General features: G+C 36.4%; 1 protein-coding gene and 1 pseudogene across 3 annotated transcripts in view; one reads left to right on the top strand and one right to left on the bottom strand.

Moving 5' to 3' along the window:
• KRT78 (keratin 78) overlaps positions 1-17,691 on the top strand; it is a 74,033-nt gene extending 56,342 nt beyond the window's left edge. For both annotated transcript variants that reach the window (XM_008060391.1, XM_021713550.1), the window contains exons 7-9: positions 16,519-16,739; positions 17,316-17,350; positions 17,432-17,691. In XM_008060391.1, the coding sequence (XP_008058582.1) occupies positions 16,519-16,739; positions 17,316-17,350; positions 17,432-17,691 (516 nt within the window). The remainder of the gene's footprint in view (positions 1-16,518; positions 16,740-17,315; positions 17,351-17,431) is intronic.
• LOC110595826 lies at positions 1,989-10,124 on the bottom strand (annotated as a pseudogene). Its single transcript, XR_002482094.1, has 3 exons — positions 10,024-10,124; positions 2,491-2,635; positions 1,989-2,459 (listed from the first exon to the last, which is right to left on the bottom strand). The product of XR_002482094.1 is annotated as a 60S ribosomal protein L12 pseudogene (transcript).

The raw sequence follows: 17,691 nt of genomic DNA, 5'->3' as shown, positions 1-17,691 counted from the left end.
TTCCTAGTGAAGATAATGTTTATTTCCTGCTCCTCCAATTGGTACACACACTATTTCTCAAACTTATATAACGTATCAAGTTTGGAAGATAAAATTCAAAGTTCTGCCTATATTTTGTGTGATATAAATATTGGATTGTGTGATGTTAAAAGTAGAACAGAAAATTTAAACAGGATTGACTTATATAGTGGAAAATTAAATTAAACAAATGAGCTAAAATGAAAAATTATATTATTTTAAATAATCATACTGATAAAAATAAATGTGTTTTTTTAATTTGGAAATAACTGAATATATTTGAAAACATTTACTTATTCTTGAAATCTCTGTTTAACATTCATGACAAAAATGTTTGTGATTTTATTTTGAATGAACACAAAGCTGAGATTTTAAAACTGACATTTTTATGTATCATTTTATTTTAAGAGAAATGATATGGAATGTATTTCAGTCACTTAAGATAATTTAGTGGTCTTATCTCTGAATCCAAAAATTCTATTTTATTTTTAAGTAGTATGAACTAAAGAGTAATTATTTTGTCATACCAGACTTTGAAGTCTTTGGTAGCATAATATTGTGTTATTGTTTTTGTGCTTCTAATCACTAGTTAAGGATTTACCATATTGTTAAACTTAAAATTATCTGTGTGAATAAAGAGAAATAATTTGGAATATTTTTAGATTTTTTTTTCTTTTTTTTGAGTTGGAGTTTCACTATTGTCACCTAGGCTGGAGTACAGTGGTACTTTCAAGGCCACAGCAGTCTTGATCTGCTGGACTTAGGCGATCCTTCCACCTCAGCCTTCCAAGTAGCTGGAACTACAGACACATGCCACCACGTCCAACTAGTTTTTGTGATTTTTATTGTAGAGACAAGGTCTCACAAGTTGCCCAGGCTGGTCTCGAAGCCCTGGGCTCAGGTAATCATCTTGCCTAGGCCTCTCAAAGTGCTGGGATTATAGGCTGAGACACCACGCCTGGCTGAGTTTTTTTGTTTGTTTGTTTGTTTTTTACTTAAAATATTTACTATAGTTGGTAGGAAGAACACAGGATTTGGCAAAATGATAGTATGCTTCAAACATTAATTGCTTTGACTCTGGGATATTAAGAAAAGGTGTTAAAGAAAATCGTAAATTAGTAACGTAATAAAATTTTGGTTCTTATTCTTTATGTGTTGAAACCAAATATTTGAAACTCGAATGATAGAGGAGAGTCTTTCTAATAGGTTTGAAGAGTCAAATAAGAGAACAAATGACTTCCTGTTTACCTGGAAATTTAGAGCTAAAACACTTCTAATATTGTCATATATCATATCGGGCTGAAATTGTTGATAATAAAAGTATAAAGGTGTACTTAGGTAGCATTTAGCCCTCGATTATTACTTTCATAGCCTTGCTTTGCTCTTGTTAAGCAGAGGCTAAAGAAGCAGTGATAGCTGGTGAATGTCAACAGTTCTAGGGAAGGAAAAAACATAGAACAAAAGATTTGTACATTATATTTTCTGAACCCATGAAAACAAGCAGTAAATGTCAGCTTACACCAGAAGGATATGGGAATGGTCAAATCAACAGATGATACTACTGTGCAGAGGAAAACACTCAAAGACAAATTTGATGAAGTCTTTTCCTGGTAAAATTAACAAAGAAAACAAACGGTATTACCTAATTTTCCTTTTACTTATATATCCCCTTGGGAAGGAAGAAAGGAATGAAAGAGATTGTAAAGAAGATTAACTTTAAATATACTGAATTTTTGAAGCAACTGTTAAACCACATAAAAGAGACTATGTTATGAATTGGAAGACAGTGTCTTCACTTGTACAGCAAGATTAAACCTACCCTTACCCCTGTTTTCCAGATACAACTTGAAATTAGTTTTTATAAACTAATGGAAATTAGTGAAGACAAAAAAAAAAGAAAGAAAGAAACAAAGAAAATTAGATGCCTAGGATTCGGAATAACATTATAAATGTTTTGTTTCGGTTTTTTTAGTTGTCAAATGGCCTTTTATTGAAATATATTTCCTTTTTGCTTCTTAACTAGCGGGGCATTCCACCGCACCACTATTGATGTCATCTATGATGTCATGGGGGTGGCGGCCATCAACATTGCAGCCCACAGACTGAGCAGTCCCCAGGATCTCTTTAATGGTTCCAGAGAGTTCTCTAGCTAGAGACCGGTGTCACATTTGTCGGGCAATGTTGACAATCTCATCAAAAGTGATGTTCCCACTGTGTTTAATGTTCTTCTGTTTCTTTCTGTCTCTCGGTGGTTCCTTGAGGGCTTTGATGATCAGGGCAGAGGCAGAAGGTACCACCTCAATCTGGGCCTGTCTGTTCTGAATGGTCAGTTTTACTGTAATCCTAAGACCTTTCCAGTCACCGGTTGTTTTGGCGATGTCATCACCAATCTTTTTTGGAGACAGACCCAGGGGGCCGATCTTGGGGGGGGCTAGGCCGATCTTGGGGGGGCCAGGCCGATCTTGGGGGGGCCAGGCCGATCTTGGGGGCAACAACTTTGATCTCATTGGGGTCGAACTTGGGCGGCATCGTGGAGGCAGCTGGTGTCGGATGAACCTGGATTCGGGACCACCGAAGAAAGTTGCACCTGAGCCTCCACCGAGCCAAAAACCGAAAGCTATAAATGTTTTAAAACCTCTAATATGGGAGTTAACAGTAATTGAAAGGTAATATATGGCCCCAAATAGGGCCATATATAACCTAACAAACTTACCTCCATTACTTATGTAATCTTTAGCAATGCTGCGAAAGATAGACCATTACTATCACCATTGTATTAATCACCCTAATAAGGCAAAGTAAGTATATAACAATTATATAGGTATTACGTTGAAGATTTAAGCCAAGTATTATAAATTAAGAACTCTATTATTTAAATTTTGTGATAAAAGTAGAGGAGTTTCACGATCTATATGCAAATAAAACATACATATATTTCCCAAATATTCAATTAGGTATGTGTTCATGATGTTAATATGTTTTAACTAAGGATTGTTTTCTCCCAAGATCATTCTGACAAATTAATATACACCAAGGACAATGTAAAAATATCCACATTGACAAGTAAAATACAGAATACTGAATTAAGTTTGAATTTTGACAAGCAATTAATCTTTTTTTAGTTTATGTTCCAAACATTGCAAATGCCATGTGATGCTAAAAATTCCATCTGAAATTTAATTGGGCATTCTGTATTATTATTTCCTAAATCTAGCCATCCTAATTCAATTGAACCTTGAGTAAATTCATAGACCTAAACATTTAATATTTTGGGACATTATTGTATGCTAGTCACTCAATTAAGTTCTTTTACATATCTGGGTTTGTTTGTTTATCACAACAGGCTGTGGGTTTATTACATATTGAATTCCAATTTTCTTAGAGAGAAACCGCTACTCATAGAAGTCAAGTGAATTCCCTAGATTATGTGGGCAGTTAATGTCTACTAAGTAAATTGGTGGTGTGAACGTGGATTCTTACTGGGCTATAAACATTCAAATCCTGTATGTATATATGTCTAGGAATTTTCACAGCCTTACAATGCCCCTCTATTTGCAACTGACTCAAGCATGAATCACGCTGAGAGTGAATAACTGTCCCATTAGTTAACCCATTGCTATAAGATATTGTTGTAAAGAAAACATAACTGGGAGCTGGCTAGGTGCTGATAACTTGCCGTTGGTCAGAGTTGGCCTGGCACTTAGAGTCAAGTTTGTTCACATTTTAAACATAAACGGTTTCATAGATCACCAAGATCAAATAAGGTAACTCTTTATCTCAACAGAATAAAAAAACAAGGCTACTGTGTAAACCACGTCTATTTTAAACCAACTATCTTCCCAACTAATCTGGGTGACTGCTGTTTCTTTATCAATTTTATGTTTAGTGTCATTTCTTTTTTTTCTGCCTCTTTATATAATATTCATGCAAGAACTAAACCGTTAAATTAGCTCCACTAGCTGGGCTCGGTGGCTCAGCCTGTAATCCCGTGCCTTTGGGAGACTGAGGTGAGTGGATTGCCTGAGCCCGCGGGTTCGAGACCCGCCTGGGCAGTGAGACCTCATCTCTACAATAAATCAAAAAAATCAGCTGGGCATGGTAGCGTATGCCTGTAATTCCGGTTTCTTGGAAGGCTGAGGCGGAAGGATTGCCGGAGCCCAGCAGGTCGAGGCTGCGGTGGCCAGAAGCGGCCACTGCACTCCAGTCAGGGCGACCGAGTGAGACTCTAACTCAAAAAAAAAAAAAAAAAAATTAGCTCCACTACTTAAAGGTGCCCAATCTGGAGCAAAATGCTTGAAGTAGTAATTTCAGAGCAAAATATCTCTTCCTTGAGTTTTCCTGAAAAATCACGTTTTACTGAGAAGTCCTATAATTCATGATGATATATGTTCCAATGAGTGAATGGATCAATTATTTATACAATGAGCCAACAAATCAAATTTTATTCAATGATGAAGTTGACTTGATGGTCTTAGACAGATGAGTATCAACACTTGAAATGGCCTTTTTGTTTTTAAATTTTATTTATACTACTGCATATAAAGTAAAATCTCTTTTTATTTGAATTTTACATTTTCCCTTTTACTAGTGAAGATGATAATCTGTTCATATACTGGTCATTTTCAAATCTCTTTGTGGGTACTTCCCTCTTAAGTGTTTTTCCCCTTTTTCTATTAGTAATTGCATTTTTTCTTAGTTTTGGCATAAATTTTTCATATATATAATATGCAACATAAACATATATTGAATATAACTATATATAGCGTATATGTATATACAATGTTTAAATATTATTTTTGTTCTGTTAGTTCATGAATTATATTTAAACATTAAAGCATGTTGCTTTACTTGAATAATTACACTTCATTATTAAAGTCTATCTTATTCATATATGTCCAGATTAAAGTATTAGTGATAGTTTTAATATTTTAGATCTGGGTATATAAGACAATTTGCCATCAGTTTTTGCTATCCTTAATATATTGTTTTTCTACCTTAATTGGTCATATGTGTGCCCAATGCAGGTCTAGGTCTGGTTGATGGGAAATAGTGCAACAGGTTTGGAAACATGGAGGTAGACATATCTTCTCATACAAGATATTAAGTCCCTCAGAATTTATTTTATGTTACCCCGTTTCTGTGTATACAATTGACATTTCTACTTGAAGCTACTGTCTCATAATGGCCTACTTCTTATTATTGTTGCCTTTCCATTTTGTAGATCAAGTAACATCAAGTTCTTAGTGAAAGACAAATGTTTTATGATTGACTAATTGAGACATTTAATATTACAGGGTCTAAGACCCATCTGAGTCATTATTTCTCAAGAGTAGGTACTTGATGAATAGAGTAAAAGTTTCATCAAAACTAAGAGTCTGCCTCTGTGATTTTCTTTCCAAGGTAAGGTAAAATTACCTAACATTATTTCACCCTGCCACAGATATTTCAGAATACTCATTTATATATATATATATGTATCAAACATTATATGTGCATTTGTGCTCACCTTTATAATGGGATGAATGCACTTAAATGAAATCCCAGAGATATCCATTGCTCCTTTCATCATGTGAAGACATAGAGGAAAGACAGTCATCTACGATCTAGGAAGCCAGACTTCACCAGACACTAAACCTGTTGATGTCTTGATCTTGGACTTCTCAGCCTCCAGAATTATATGAAAAAAAATTTCTGTTGTTTAGAGGATAGTATGCTACTTTGTTACAGAAGTCTGAATGAACTAACTCACACGGAAAGGCTTATTTTGGTGGCAATTAAAATTAAAGAGTCTTATCTAACTTCAGGAAACATTAGGTTAGGGCAGCTTTTTTGGTAGAGTTCAAAAAATGCATAAACTATTTAAAGGTATATATTGTTGCCTCTAAAATTCAAAATTACTTTAAATCTACAGCCCAATAAACTCCCCCCAAATCTATTTATTTTCCTTGTTTCAATACTATTTATTTTAGTGAGCAGTGCATGTCACATTGTAAAATTTATTGAATAACACAAAATCATGAGGGAAACCCAGACTCTCCTGTACTCAAACGACGCTAATTGTGTGGATTGATGTTATTCTAATGAATTAAGTTCAACTTTTTGTAAGAATTAAGTGTATAGACAAGTGTGTGGCATATGATGAGGACTCTACAGGTAAATCTTAGTAATGATAATTTGTATTTATTTTGTGAACCTGGAGACTTCATAATCAATTAAACCAACTTATCTTGAAAATTCAAAAACACAGACCTTACATAAAGCTTATTGGCTAGTACTTCATTGGATATAACAAGTTCTTCACAAAAAGAATGAAAACAAATGTAAAGTAAGTAGAAGGTGTTGTGTTACCATGCTGGCCATAGCCTTTCCATAAAACAAAGTCAGTCTTAGGCATTCATTAATGTTTCTGTCCATATAAAACCACCACGACTATGAGCAGTTTGATGCAAGGGGATGGGAGAAAGAGAGAGAAATTTATTTTCTAGCTACTATCTTTCTTTTTCTTTCTGGTGTTTCTCTGATCAAAGTTTACTTAAGATGTGCTAACTACTATACTTTTGGATTATGTTCACAAGGCTTTCTGAGCATTCATTTGGGTACCTTATGGTTCACCTGAGATGTGGTGAGTTTTCTTTTGCAATATTGTGAGAATAACATGCACTCACATATCCCATGACAAAATAAATGGAAATCTAATTCTTCAATTATGTGGTCAATTGCAATATTTTAGGAATAGTTACTTGGATTAGCAAACCAAGCTACAATCAGCTTCTGAAGGGGATTCTATACTTGAAACTGATATTCATTATCTCTCTACCATAAATTTAGAGTTTTCTTAAGTCTAAGTATTATTTCAAATGGTATTGTTTGCTGGCCTGCAGGGACTGAGAAATTGAAGCTGTAGTGTTCTTAGGCAATAAATGCTATAATTTACTACTGATAGCATAAAAGCACCAAGATGCACCACAGTGAATCACTTCAGTTTGATATATAGTCTTTCCCTGTCTATTATTTATTCATCCATACCTCTAATAAAACTAGAATTTCTAGTTCTTCGTGGAAATCAGAGTAAATCTTCCTAGCCAGCACACTAATATGTACACTGGCATAAGGAATCCAATTTGTCAGTTTTATATCATAGCTTCACTTCCATTTCAGGGAAGTCCTAACTTTGCCTATAGACAGAAATGTCATGCACTCCTCAAGGGACTCATAAGTATAATCTGCCATAGTTTTTGGTTGCTAGGATGGAAAGCAAAAATTCCACAAGTAGGTCTCAGGGTATAATGATGAAAGGAACAACACTTTCCTCAACACTTTGATTTCTGGACCCCATTACAGCTTTGGGCACCCAACATCATGTATTGAATGAGAGTGTAGAACATTCATTGCAATTTGTATGGCAGCATCTGAATCTTTCAAGGCATCTTTTCTCGAATGGGCCGCTAGTTTAATAGGTGTGCTTCTTCCTGGTAATGTGGTAGATGATATTATGGTATGCAATAAGATAAATAAACTACACAATTGCAATCTCACTATTGCTAATCTGATATGGTAAAAATGCGTTTCTTGGTCTGAATAAGTCATTCTGTAGTCTTTTAGATTGTGTTGCTTGGGAAGGCTCCCTGTGAAACAATGACTTGCTTAGGGCTCAGGAATAGCATTGCTGATAGACTGGATTGATAGTAGCACTGTGAATAAGGTTACTGAAGAGTAGCCCACATAAAGACAAAAAATTGCATTATGGTCAATATCTTCATTTGCCTATTGAAGACACATCTGTGATGCAGAAGAGAGAGGCTAGCTACCATTACAATAAGTCACACTATACACCTAATAGCATCCCCTGATGATACTTTCTGGTGGACATTAATGTGATACTCAAAGCATCCAAGATTTTTTTTTTTTTTAACCTACATCTCTTCCTAAGACTTTTTATTCCCCCAATATTCTGGGGCTTTACTCTACATGTCCCATGTCATACAGATCAAGTCATCATTTTTTTCTCTTCCCAGATATCAGTGCTAAACCGTGCATAGCCCACTGCTTCCTCCAGTGTGAATGAGACAGTAAAATGTATCACTTAAGAGTACTGCCCACTGGGTATTTTTTTTTCACCACAGTTCTCCAGGGTTTACCCTGAATCAGATGTGATACAACTGCACTGTCAAAACTGATGATCTATATGTGAAGAAGTTCTAAGATTTTTCTACCCCTTAATAGGTCACAGGAAATATGCCATAAACCAATAAATAGGAGCTGAGGAAGAGATCTTGGTACAAAAGAAATAAAAGACGTGCAAGTGTGATTCTCATTTGTCTGCAACTGCTTGAGGCCAGTGTCAAATATGTGACATCTATGATATAGTGAATTTCCACTAGTTGCCAAAGTGCATGAATTAGCAGATTCAATAATACCTAGTTCTAAAATGGAAAACATAGTTATAAGTGTCCTATGATTAAGCACATACTCTCTACCAAGGCCTACTGTCACCTCAGGAGCTGTTTTTAAATGGACATGTATTTTCTGCCATAGAGGGCATGACCTTGCTGTAGTACCCTAGGAGCCTGAGAAGTAACTCTCCTAATAGGCTATGCAATACAAACCATTTTATCTTGCACATCAACAACATTCATCGATATCATTTTGGATCTTTGGGTCCATAGTCCTAATGGCAGAGTAGCTTGTTCTTCAGCCTGCTCCTACTGAAGAGAACTCTCTTGTCCTGGGCTACATTGAATTAGCACAGTTTCTAGTCACTTGTTTAATAGGATAATAGCCTCATGTACAGTATATACTAGCTCTAAAATCAAAGAGATGCATAAAGCAAGTACTTCTTAATGCAATAAATCAATTTCTTGGGAGTAGGATGAGTTTTACATTAAAAGGAATATCCTAGACTCTCCCAAATCACAGTACTCATAAGAACTTCACCAATTGTCAATCTTCTTGAACTTCTTAGAGATCATTCTGACACTCTGGAAAATATGTTGCTTACTAGAGAATTTAAGGTTTCTGCTACTTCATACTCATCTAGCCTAAAATAGTAAGATGTTATCAACACAGGGGACAAGAATGAAGATCTGCAGAATATCGGTATGATTAAGGACCCTCAGAATGTATTATGTCCAAGAACAAAAGAGTAAATGCAGACCTGTAGCAAAAGACTGAAGATGCACGATTGAATTGTCCTTGTACAGATAAAATGCTTTCCATCCACCTAGCTAAGGTGTATTAAGACAAAAAAAAATACTTACCAAATAAAAGTTGCATATGAAATGTGAGAAACTATATCGATCTGCCCCAATGAAAAATATAACATCCGGCACAATAAGCCATTGTTCTATCAAATGATTAATAATACGACATTCTTTTGCTTTCCTTATAGGTTCAGATAGTAAATTAAAAGGAACAACAGTAGAGACAAGGCCCTCTGCATCTTTAGCATTTCGAATGTTAGTGATTTCACTATAAATCTTTCTAGAATGTAGTTTTGCTTTAAATTTCCTATATTTGCCAGAGGATTGGTAGTGCTGGGATTTTTTTAATGACTTTTTAGCACAAATGTTCAATATGGGAACCAATGGAAGATTTCTTCATATGCTAAGTATATCTCTTCCAAATAGATACTCAGGGACTGGAAAATAAACATAAGAGTGCCCATGGACACATTAGGTATCTTCAGAGACCAGCTTAGGTTAAAATCACTTATTATTTGGTGTTCATATATTAGTCAATCAAGATAATCATTTTAGCATTTTATGTAACTGGATTTCAGTGTCAGCTCAAACATTTTGTCTAAAAATAGTCAACAAAGTCCACAGGTGTACTGGTAAATGGCAAAAGCCTCTTTTGGAGAAGAATTAAGGGTATATAAGGTGACATTGACAAAGTTTTTTCCTCAAGAAGATCTGGTCTTTCTTCAATCATTGAAAAATGACTTTGATTGAAAAACCTTGTGAAACAGTTGACCACCCTGGCAACTTGAATCAGTCTTCTGTTCACCAGTTCTCCTCTCCTTCCATCTCACCTTCTAGAGTACCATGGACTCTATTAAATACATTTGTGACAAAGCATACCAATGCCACTCCTGCCTTGATGACCATTATGAAAATTATATTCATTTTCCTTTGATAGGTATGTGTTGCCATTTGACATTTGACATTTCAGAATCTCATCATTCTCAATATGAGAGATACCTGTTTCATACAGTATCTCTTAGTGTTATTGGACATTACAGTAGGCAAGCATATACCTTCCTAAAGATGCTGTATTATGCCATACTTTTTTTTTTAACAGTGCATTCCTAATTGCCTTAATAAAGAGACTTTAGTTTTGGCTCCTCCAAGAAATATAGATTAATAATGAGCACATGCTATGGAATGAATTGTGTCCCCCACAAACCTCACATGCTGAAATCATAATCTCGAATACTTCAGAATGTGGCTGTATTATTTAATTACCGTCTATTTTTAAGTAATATTATGCCATAGGGTATTTAAAGAGGTAACCAAGTTTAAAATGAGATGGTTAGGGTGGACCAAATTTTAATATTACTGATGCCCTTCTAAAGAGAGGTAATTTGAACATAGATATTTACAAATGGAAAACCATAGAGAAAAGATAGCCATCTTTAAGCCAAGAAAAGAAGCCTCAGGAGAAATCAACTCTTCTAACACCTTCTTGTTGAAATTTTAGCCTCTAGAAATGTGAGAAATAAATTTCTTTTGTTCAAACTTTTCAATCTGTGCTTCTTTCTTACGGTAGCCTAGAAAATAATGACAGGATACATGTTTCAGTTAGAAATCTATTCTAAGGGATTCATGTATATTGCATCTATGCACATTTGACCCCAAATATCTCTTCATTTAGCTCCAGAATCATACACCCAATTGCAAATTCAGTGACTTTTCAGAAGTTTAGTAGTTTCTTAAATTTAACACAGAAAACCTGAGCTCCTTATAGTTCATGAAACTGACATCATTGAAGTCACACAGTCTAAATTATTGACATAACACTTCCAGTTGCTTTACCAAAAATCTCTGTTGTCAAACTTGACTACATTTTGGTTGTAGTAAAGTGAATAACAGGAACTAAAGTCCAAAATGCAGTTGTAGGTTACTGCAAGACTATATCTTGAAATTCATAAGCATGTGTGGTATGACCTGATTTTAATTTTAAGTCAATACATTTTAAGTACATTTATTTAACTGTGTAATTATCACATTTTTTCTGGTTTCAAACTTCTTTTGTTTATCATCCCAGAAAAATGTCAATTAAGTAAAAGTACTATGTTAATCTCCATTTTTCCTTCCCTGCACTTTTTGGCAACCATGAATCTTCTTTCTGTCTCTATGATTTGCCTGATTTCAAATAAAAGAAAACATTCAATTTTTGACTTTTGTTTCAGGCTTCTTCTGCTTAGCAAGTATTTAAAAATATTCCTCCCTGTTTTATAATGCACAAGTACTTCATTCATTATATCTGAATAATATTTATATGTATATATAAATATTACTCTCTGTTTATCTATCCATTCATTCATGGGTTTTTTTTCACTTTCTAGCTGTCATGACTTTTACTGATGTTAACACTGTGAACTAGTATATGATTACCTAGTTTCAATTCTTTGTGAAATCATATGATTATTCTTCATTTTACTTTTTGAGGAATCACAAGTTGTGTTATACAGTGGCCACTCCAGTGGTCATTGGCAGTGGATGAGGGTTTCCATTTCTCCACATCGTCACCAAAACTTGTCCTTTTCATCTTAATTTTTACTATGTCTATCCTAGTGGGTGTAAATAAAAACCATCTTATTTTTTACTATGTCTATCCTGGTGGGTATAAATCAAAACTTCATTGTGGTCTTGATTTACATTTTTCTAATAACCAATGATATTGAGCACCTTTTTAAGTGTTAGTTGTTCATTTGTATGTCTTCTTTAGGAGACTATTCAAGTCCTTTGTCTTGATTTAGGCAAATGTTAGTCTTTCTGTTGTAGAGTTGTAGGGGGTTCTTTATTTTGAATATGAAAGAGTGATCAGAAATATGATCTGTAAATATTTTCTCCTATTCTGAAGGTTTTTCACTACATTGATAATGTCCTTTAATGGCAAAAAATTTTTTTAGTGAAATTCAATTTTTTGTTTTTATTTTTGCTGCTCATGATTTTGTCGAATAATTACTTGACAAATCCAAGTTTATGAACCTTTGCTTCTTTTCTTAAAATAATTTTTGCAGTTGTATTATTATGCTTAGGCTGTTGATCTCGTTAAAATTAATGGTATATATGGAATGAGGTAGTAACTCAGCTTCCTTCTTTTTCCATGTGATTATTCAGTTATGGCAGAAGCACAGTGTTACTCAGTTATAATAATTACTATTACTGAAATTCTGCTTGGTATTACTATTAATTTCTATGATATTAAGAATTAAAATCTGCAACTATAGTTTTGGATTTTTCTGGTATAATTTTGTTGTTTTTACTATATTATTAATAACTCATATTTAGAGTTACTATGATTTCTTGCTAATTTCACCTTTTGTTTATATGTGATATATCTTTTATTCTGATGTCTATTTTGTTTCCTATTAATATAACTACATTAATTTTTTAAAAATTAATGTTGACAAGGTATATCTTTTGTCATTCTTTTATTTTTATCTTTATTTGTCTTTATATTTTAAATGATTCTCAGGTACACAACAAATATTTGTCTTGCTTTGTTTCTAATCTGTCAATAATTTTTTTACTGAAATATTTAAGCCATTTAAACATAATCATGGATATAATTAGTTTCAAATATACTATCTTGCTTGCTGTCTTCTGTGTCTTCTTTGTTTGTGAAGAGTATAAGGTTCAAAAACTAGACTGCATCTTATAAAACCTATATGTTCCCATGTCCTAAAGATTTTAATTTCTTAAGGTTTTTTATTATAATTTGGGAAATAGTGCTAACAATAGTATTTTGATCATATAATTTTTGTAAGAAATTCAATACACATTATTTGTTGAAGGTAACACAATTTCTAGCAAAATATATATGGTAAATATTCATTACATAATTATTATATTGTTCTGATATGATTTAAACAGAACTTATCTACTACTTAAGTAATTTCCTCAAATATGTTTTATATCTTTGAACTTTTCTGGGTTTGGCAAGATTTGGTTTTGCTAACTCATGTTTGATGGGTGGTATATTGAACTTTTTTCTACTGCAGTTAGCTGATAGCTGGTTATTGGATAAAAGAACTTTTGATACAATTTCCTAAAAATAATTTTCTTTTTCTAGCTCCCACGGATGAAGAAAGAAACATAATTCCAGTTAAATTATGTTTTTGTTAGTGTTCGGCTGTTCTTGAAATCTGATTTCTTTTTTGTTTTTGTGGGTTTTTTGGGGTGTTCAGAGAAATAATTCATATGTACCTAAACATGTAACTTTGTGTAATATTTTATTTAATTTTTCTGTTATGCCTATTTGTTTCCAACTATTTCATGACACATTTTCTATTAAATTTTAAAATTTTGTAAGTAGAATTAAGTGGTTACATACACTTTATATGCATAATTAATTTATCAGATACAAGTCATGAAATTAGTTTTCAATGATTTAAGATGGCAACATTAGTGGAGTCATTCTTCTACCAAGTCCATCTTAGGTTATTTATTCTGTAAATAATTATTGATTAACTCTATGTATCAGGCTTTGTGCTAGATGAAGTCTTACGTATTGAAAAATCACAGCCTTCAATAACTGTTAACCTATATGCATACCCATGAGTAGTAGAAGTTGAAGGAAGTAGAAAAAGCAAAGGGATGTAAGTGTGGCTATAATGTGGCTTTAGGAGACCATAGTATTTGTTCACACTATTTTTTATAATGCTTAGTAAAATTTTAAGCATACATCATTCTCTAAATTTAGAGGAAGTTAAGGCTAGGTTGTGTATGTGTGTATGTGATTGTATTCTTGTGTTTGTTGTGCCTTTTGTTCTATGGGTTCTTTTTAAACATGTGAAAAATATTTTGGTACATTTACAACCATTTAACTGCAAATTGTGTAGTTTATAGAAGGTAAGTATAACTCAAAAATATGTGTTCTCTCATTCCTTGATAGATGTGGAGGTATAAAATTTGATAACATAAGATACATCTTTTTATGGCTGGAACAAAAATTCAATTTTACTGGTCAGTGGTACTATTAGCTTATGTTATTGGAAATAGATGCAAATTTAGCTTTCATTCACTTTGACTGCTTTAAACACTACCATACAATTGGATGAGTTACAGTTTTATATTGACTTGTACGTTTTCTAATTTTTTATTGCAAATTATGTTTATAAAAATATATTATGTGTACTAAGCCAATTCGCCTGTAAATTAAGATTAGTAGCAAATAAGTATGATGACAGTAGGTCCTAATTCAAGAAGCATTTCATTTAACACAGTGACTCTTGGCAGGCAACTACATTTAGAATAAGCTATAGAGATTGTTCTAATTTATAACTTATTTATTTTTATTTTGTCATGAAATAATAATCACAGGCATAAGAAGTAATTATTTCCAATTCTGCCATTTCCTGTCTTCTTCCTACAATTCAAAACTAAGTGCAAAACTTAACCACAAACTTGTCCTTCAGTTTGGTTTGTCTATTTCATAATTAACTTTATATTCTTGATCATTCTCAGATCTGTCCAAATATTCCAAGTGATTTATAAAGCTTTTGTGATACATAGTGTATATTGTGTGTGTACACACACACACACACACACACACACACACACACACACACAATTTGAAAATGCATTAACTGATAGTGAAAATATAATATTAAGTATATAAACATTGTTTTATTAAATATAATATTTAAGTTATTTTTTCCAAATATACAAGGTTGGTAAAGCAAGAATAATAATAATGTCAGTTTTGTCATATAAGCTTTAATTCTCCAGCTATAAATTGTTTTTCCTATATTAGATCATGCATTTCACATTGTTTTCTTTTATTCATTACAGGAAAATATATTTGCTAGCTTATTTACACTTGATCAACAATTCTTTTTTGTGTGTGTGTTGGAGTCTCACTCTGTCACACAGGCTGGAGTGCAGTGGCCGCTCCCGACCACTGCAGCCTCGCCTGCTGGGCTCCGGCAATCCTTCCGCCTCAGCCTTCCGAGTAGCCGGAATTGCAGGCGTGCGCGACCACGCCCGGCTGATTTTTTGATTTATTGTAGAGATGAGGTCTCGCTGCCCAGGCGGGTCTCGAACCCGCGGGCTCAGGCAATCCACTCACCTCAGCCTCCCAAAGGCGCGGGATTACAGGCTGAGCCACCGAGCCCGGCCGCGCTTGGTGTTTTAAAGCAACAGACATGCACTCTCTCATGGTTCTAGAGCCTTGAAGTCTGGGATGGAGGTGTAGGCAGGGCACTGCTGGGTTTGAAGGTGGCGGGGAGACCCCCTTGCCTCCTCCTGGTGGTCCCAGGAGTTCCTTGGCCTTCCTTGCCTTGTGGTTGCATCACTGTGATCTCTGCCTCTGCCTTCTCATGGCCTCTTCTCTCTGTCTCTCTGTGTCCTCTCTCCTACTTGTAAGGACACAGTCATTGGGTTCAGGGCTCACCCTAACTGCAGTATGACATCATCAGGAGACCTTTAACTAATTATGTCTGTAAAGACCCTACTCCAAATATCATTCTGAGGTTCTGGGTGGACATGACCGACATGAGGGACACTATGCAACCCACCGTAGAAGGTCAAGAAGCGATGGAGCAAGATCTTCCCTTAGAACGAGAGGCAGGAACCCGTCTGGGCAACAAAACAAGACCCGTTTCTATGAAAAAAAGAAATGAAACTGTGATGCCACGTGCCTGCAGTCCTAACTACTTGGGAGGCTGATGAGGGAGGATCTCTTGAGCCCAGGAGTTCGAGGTAGTGGTGGGCCATGATTTGTGCCACTTTGCTTCAGCCTGGGTGACAGAGTGAGACTCTGACTCGTAAAAACAAAACAAAACAACAACAAAAAAACTGGACGTCGTGGCTCAGCCTGTAATCCCAGCCCTTTGGGAGGCTGAGGCGAGAGGATTGCCTGAGCCCACAGGGTCGAGACCAGCCTAGGCAACTTGGTGAGACCTTGTATTTACAATAAATCACAAAAGCTAGCCGGGCATGGTGGCATGTGTCTGTAGTTCCAGCCACTCGGAAGGCTGAGGAGGATCACCTGAGCCCAGCAGGTCGAGGCTGCAGTGGCTGTGAGCATGCCACTGCACTCCAGCCTGGGCAACAAGAGTAAGACTCCAACTCAAAAAAATAAAATAAAATAAAAGATACTAAAAAATGAATAAGAGGTGTGGTAGGAGGAGGGGAAGCTGGTGGCCATGGATAACTCTGAGCTCATGAGATGATGATCCGCCCCAGCCCTCAAGTGAGAGCCACGGTGAGTGCTTTGAGAGACTGTGCTGGGCTTACAGACACTTTCTCCCTCCTTTCTACCCCCTTCCAGAACGCCAACCTGCAGTCAGCCATTGCAGATGCTGAGCAGCGTGGGGGGCTGGCCCTCAAGGATGCCAAGAACAAGCTGGATGAGCTGGAGGCTGCGCTGAGAGCAGCCAAGCAGGACATGGCGCGGCAGCTGCGTGAGTACCAGGAGCTGATGAGCACCAAGCTGTCCTTGGATGTGGAGATCGCCACCTACCGCAGGCTGCTGGAGGTCGAGGAGTGCAGGTGAGTAGGTTGGAGGGACTGGGAGCATGGAGCTGGGATGGAGAGGGGGATGGGATGCCAACACGGTACTCTCCTTGCTGAAGGGGATTCTGAGGGAGCTTCTGACACTGAGTCACTAAGGGCAACCAACTCTGTAGGGAGGGATTTTAAGTTGGAAATGGTGGATTTTAAAAAAATGTCAGAGTCTCACTGTTGCTCAGGCTGGAGTGCAGTGGCACGCTCACAGCCACCACAGCTTCGACATGCTGGGCCCAGGCAATCCTTCCGCCTCAGCCTTCCAAGTGGCTGGAACCACAGGCATGTGCCACCACACCCAGGTGATTTTTTTGATTTATTGTAGAGATAAGGTCTCGCCATGTTGCTTAGGCTTGTCTCGAACTCCTGAGCTCAGGTCACCCTCTCTCCTCTGCCTCCTTAAGTGCTGGGATTGCAGGTGTGAGCCACCACTCCTGGCTGGGACTGTGGATTTTATCTGCTGAGATTTTACCTGACCCGCTCTGACAGGCAGAAAAGCACATGGGGATGCGTTTTTTGCAGCCTCTTTAGCATGCGCTCCTCCTATTCTTTCTCTTCTAGGATGTCTGGGGAGTGCACCAGCCAGGTCACTATCTGTGAGTACCAGGGCCCTTTGGGAGTGGGTTCGCCACGGGATGCCGAGGACCCTGCTGTGACCCTGGTGTGTTTCTCGGCAGCCACGGTAGGAGGCAGCGCTGTCGTGTCTGGAGGAGTTGATGGAGGCTTGGCGGGCACTTGCGGACTCAGAGGCCGGAAAGGCGGCTTTGGGTCCTGCTGCTCCAGCATCGTGACTGGAGGCTCCAATGTCACCCTGGGATCTGGGAAGGGCCCTGAACTGGGTTCCTGCTCTGTGTCTGGCTCTGGCTCTAGCTCCAGCTGCCATACCATCCTGAAGAAGACGGTTGAGTCAAGTCTGAGGACATCTGTCACGTACTGA

Source organism: Carlito syrichta, unplaced genomic scaffold (assembly GCF_000164805.1).
Source record: "Carlito syrichta isolate Samal-C Ts95f unplaced genomic scaffold, Tarsius_syrichta-2.0.1 Scaffold304602, whole genome shotgun sequence".
In the NCBI taxonomy this organism is placed as follows: domain Eukaryota; kingdom Metazoa; phylum Chordata; class Mammalia; order Primates; family Tarsiidae; genus Carlito; species Carlito syrichta.
The sequence above is the reverse complement of the archived record's forward strand: the minus strand, read 5'-3'. Positions and strand labels throughout refer to the sequence as shown.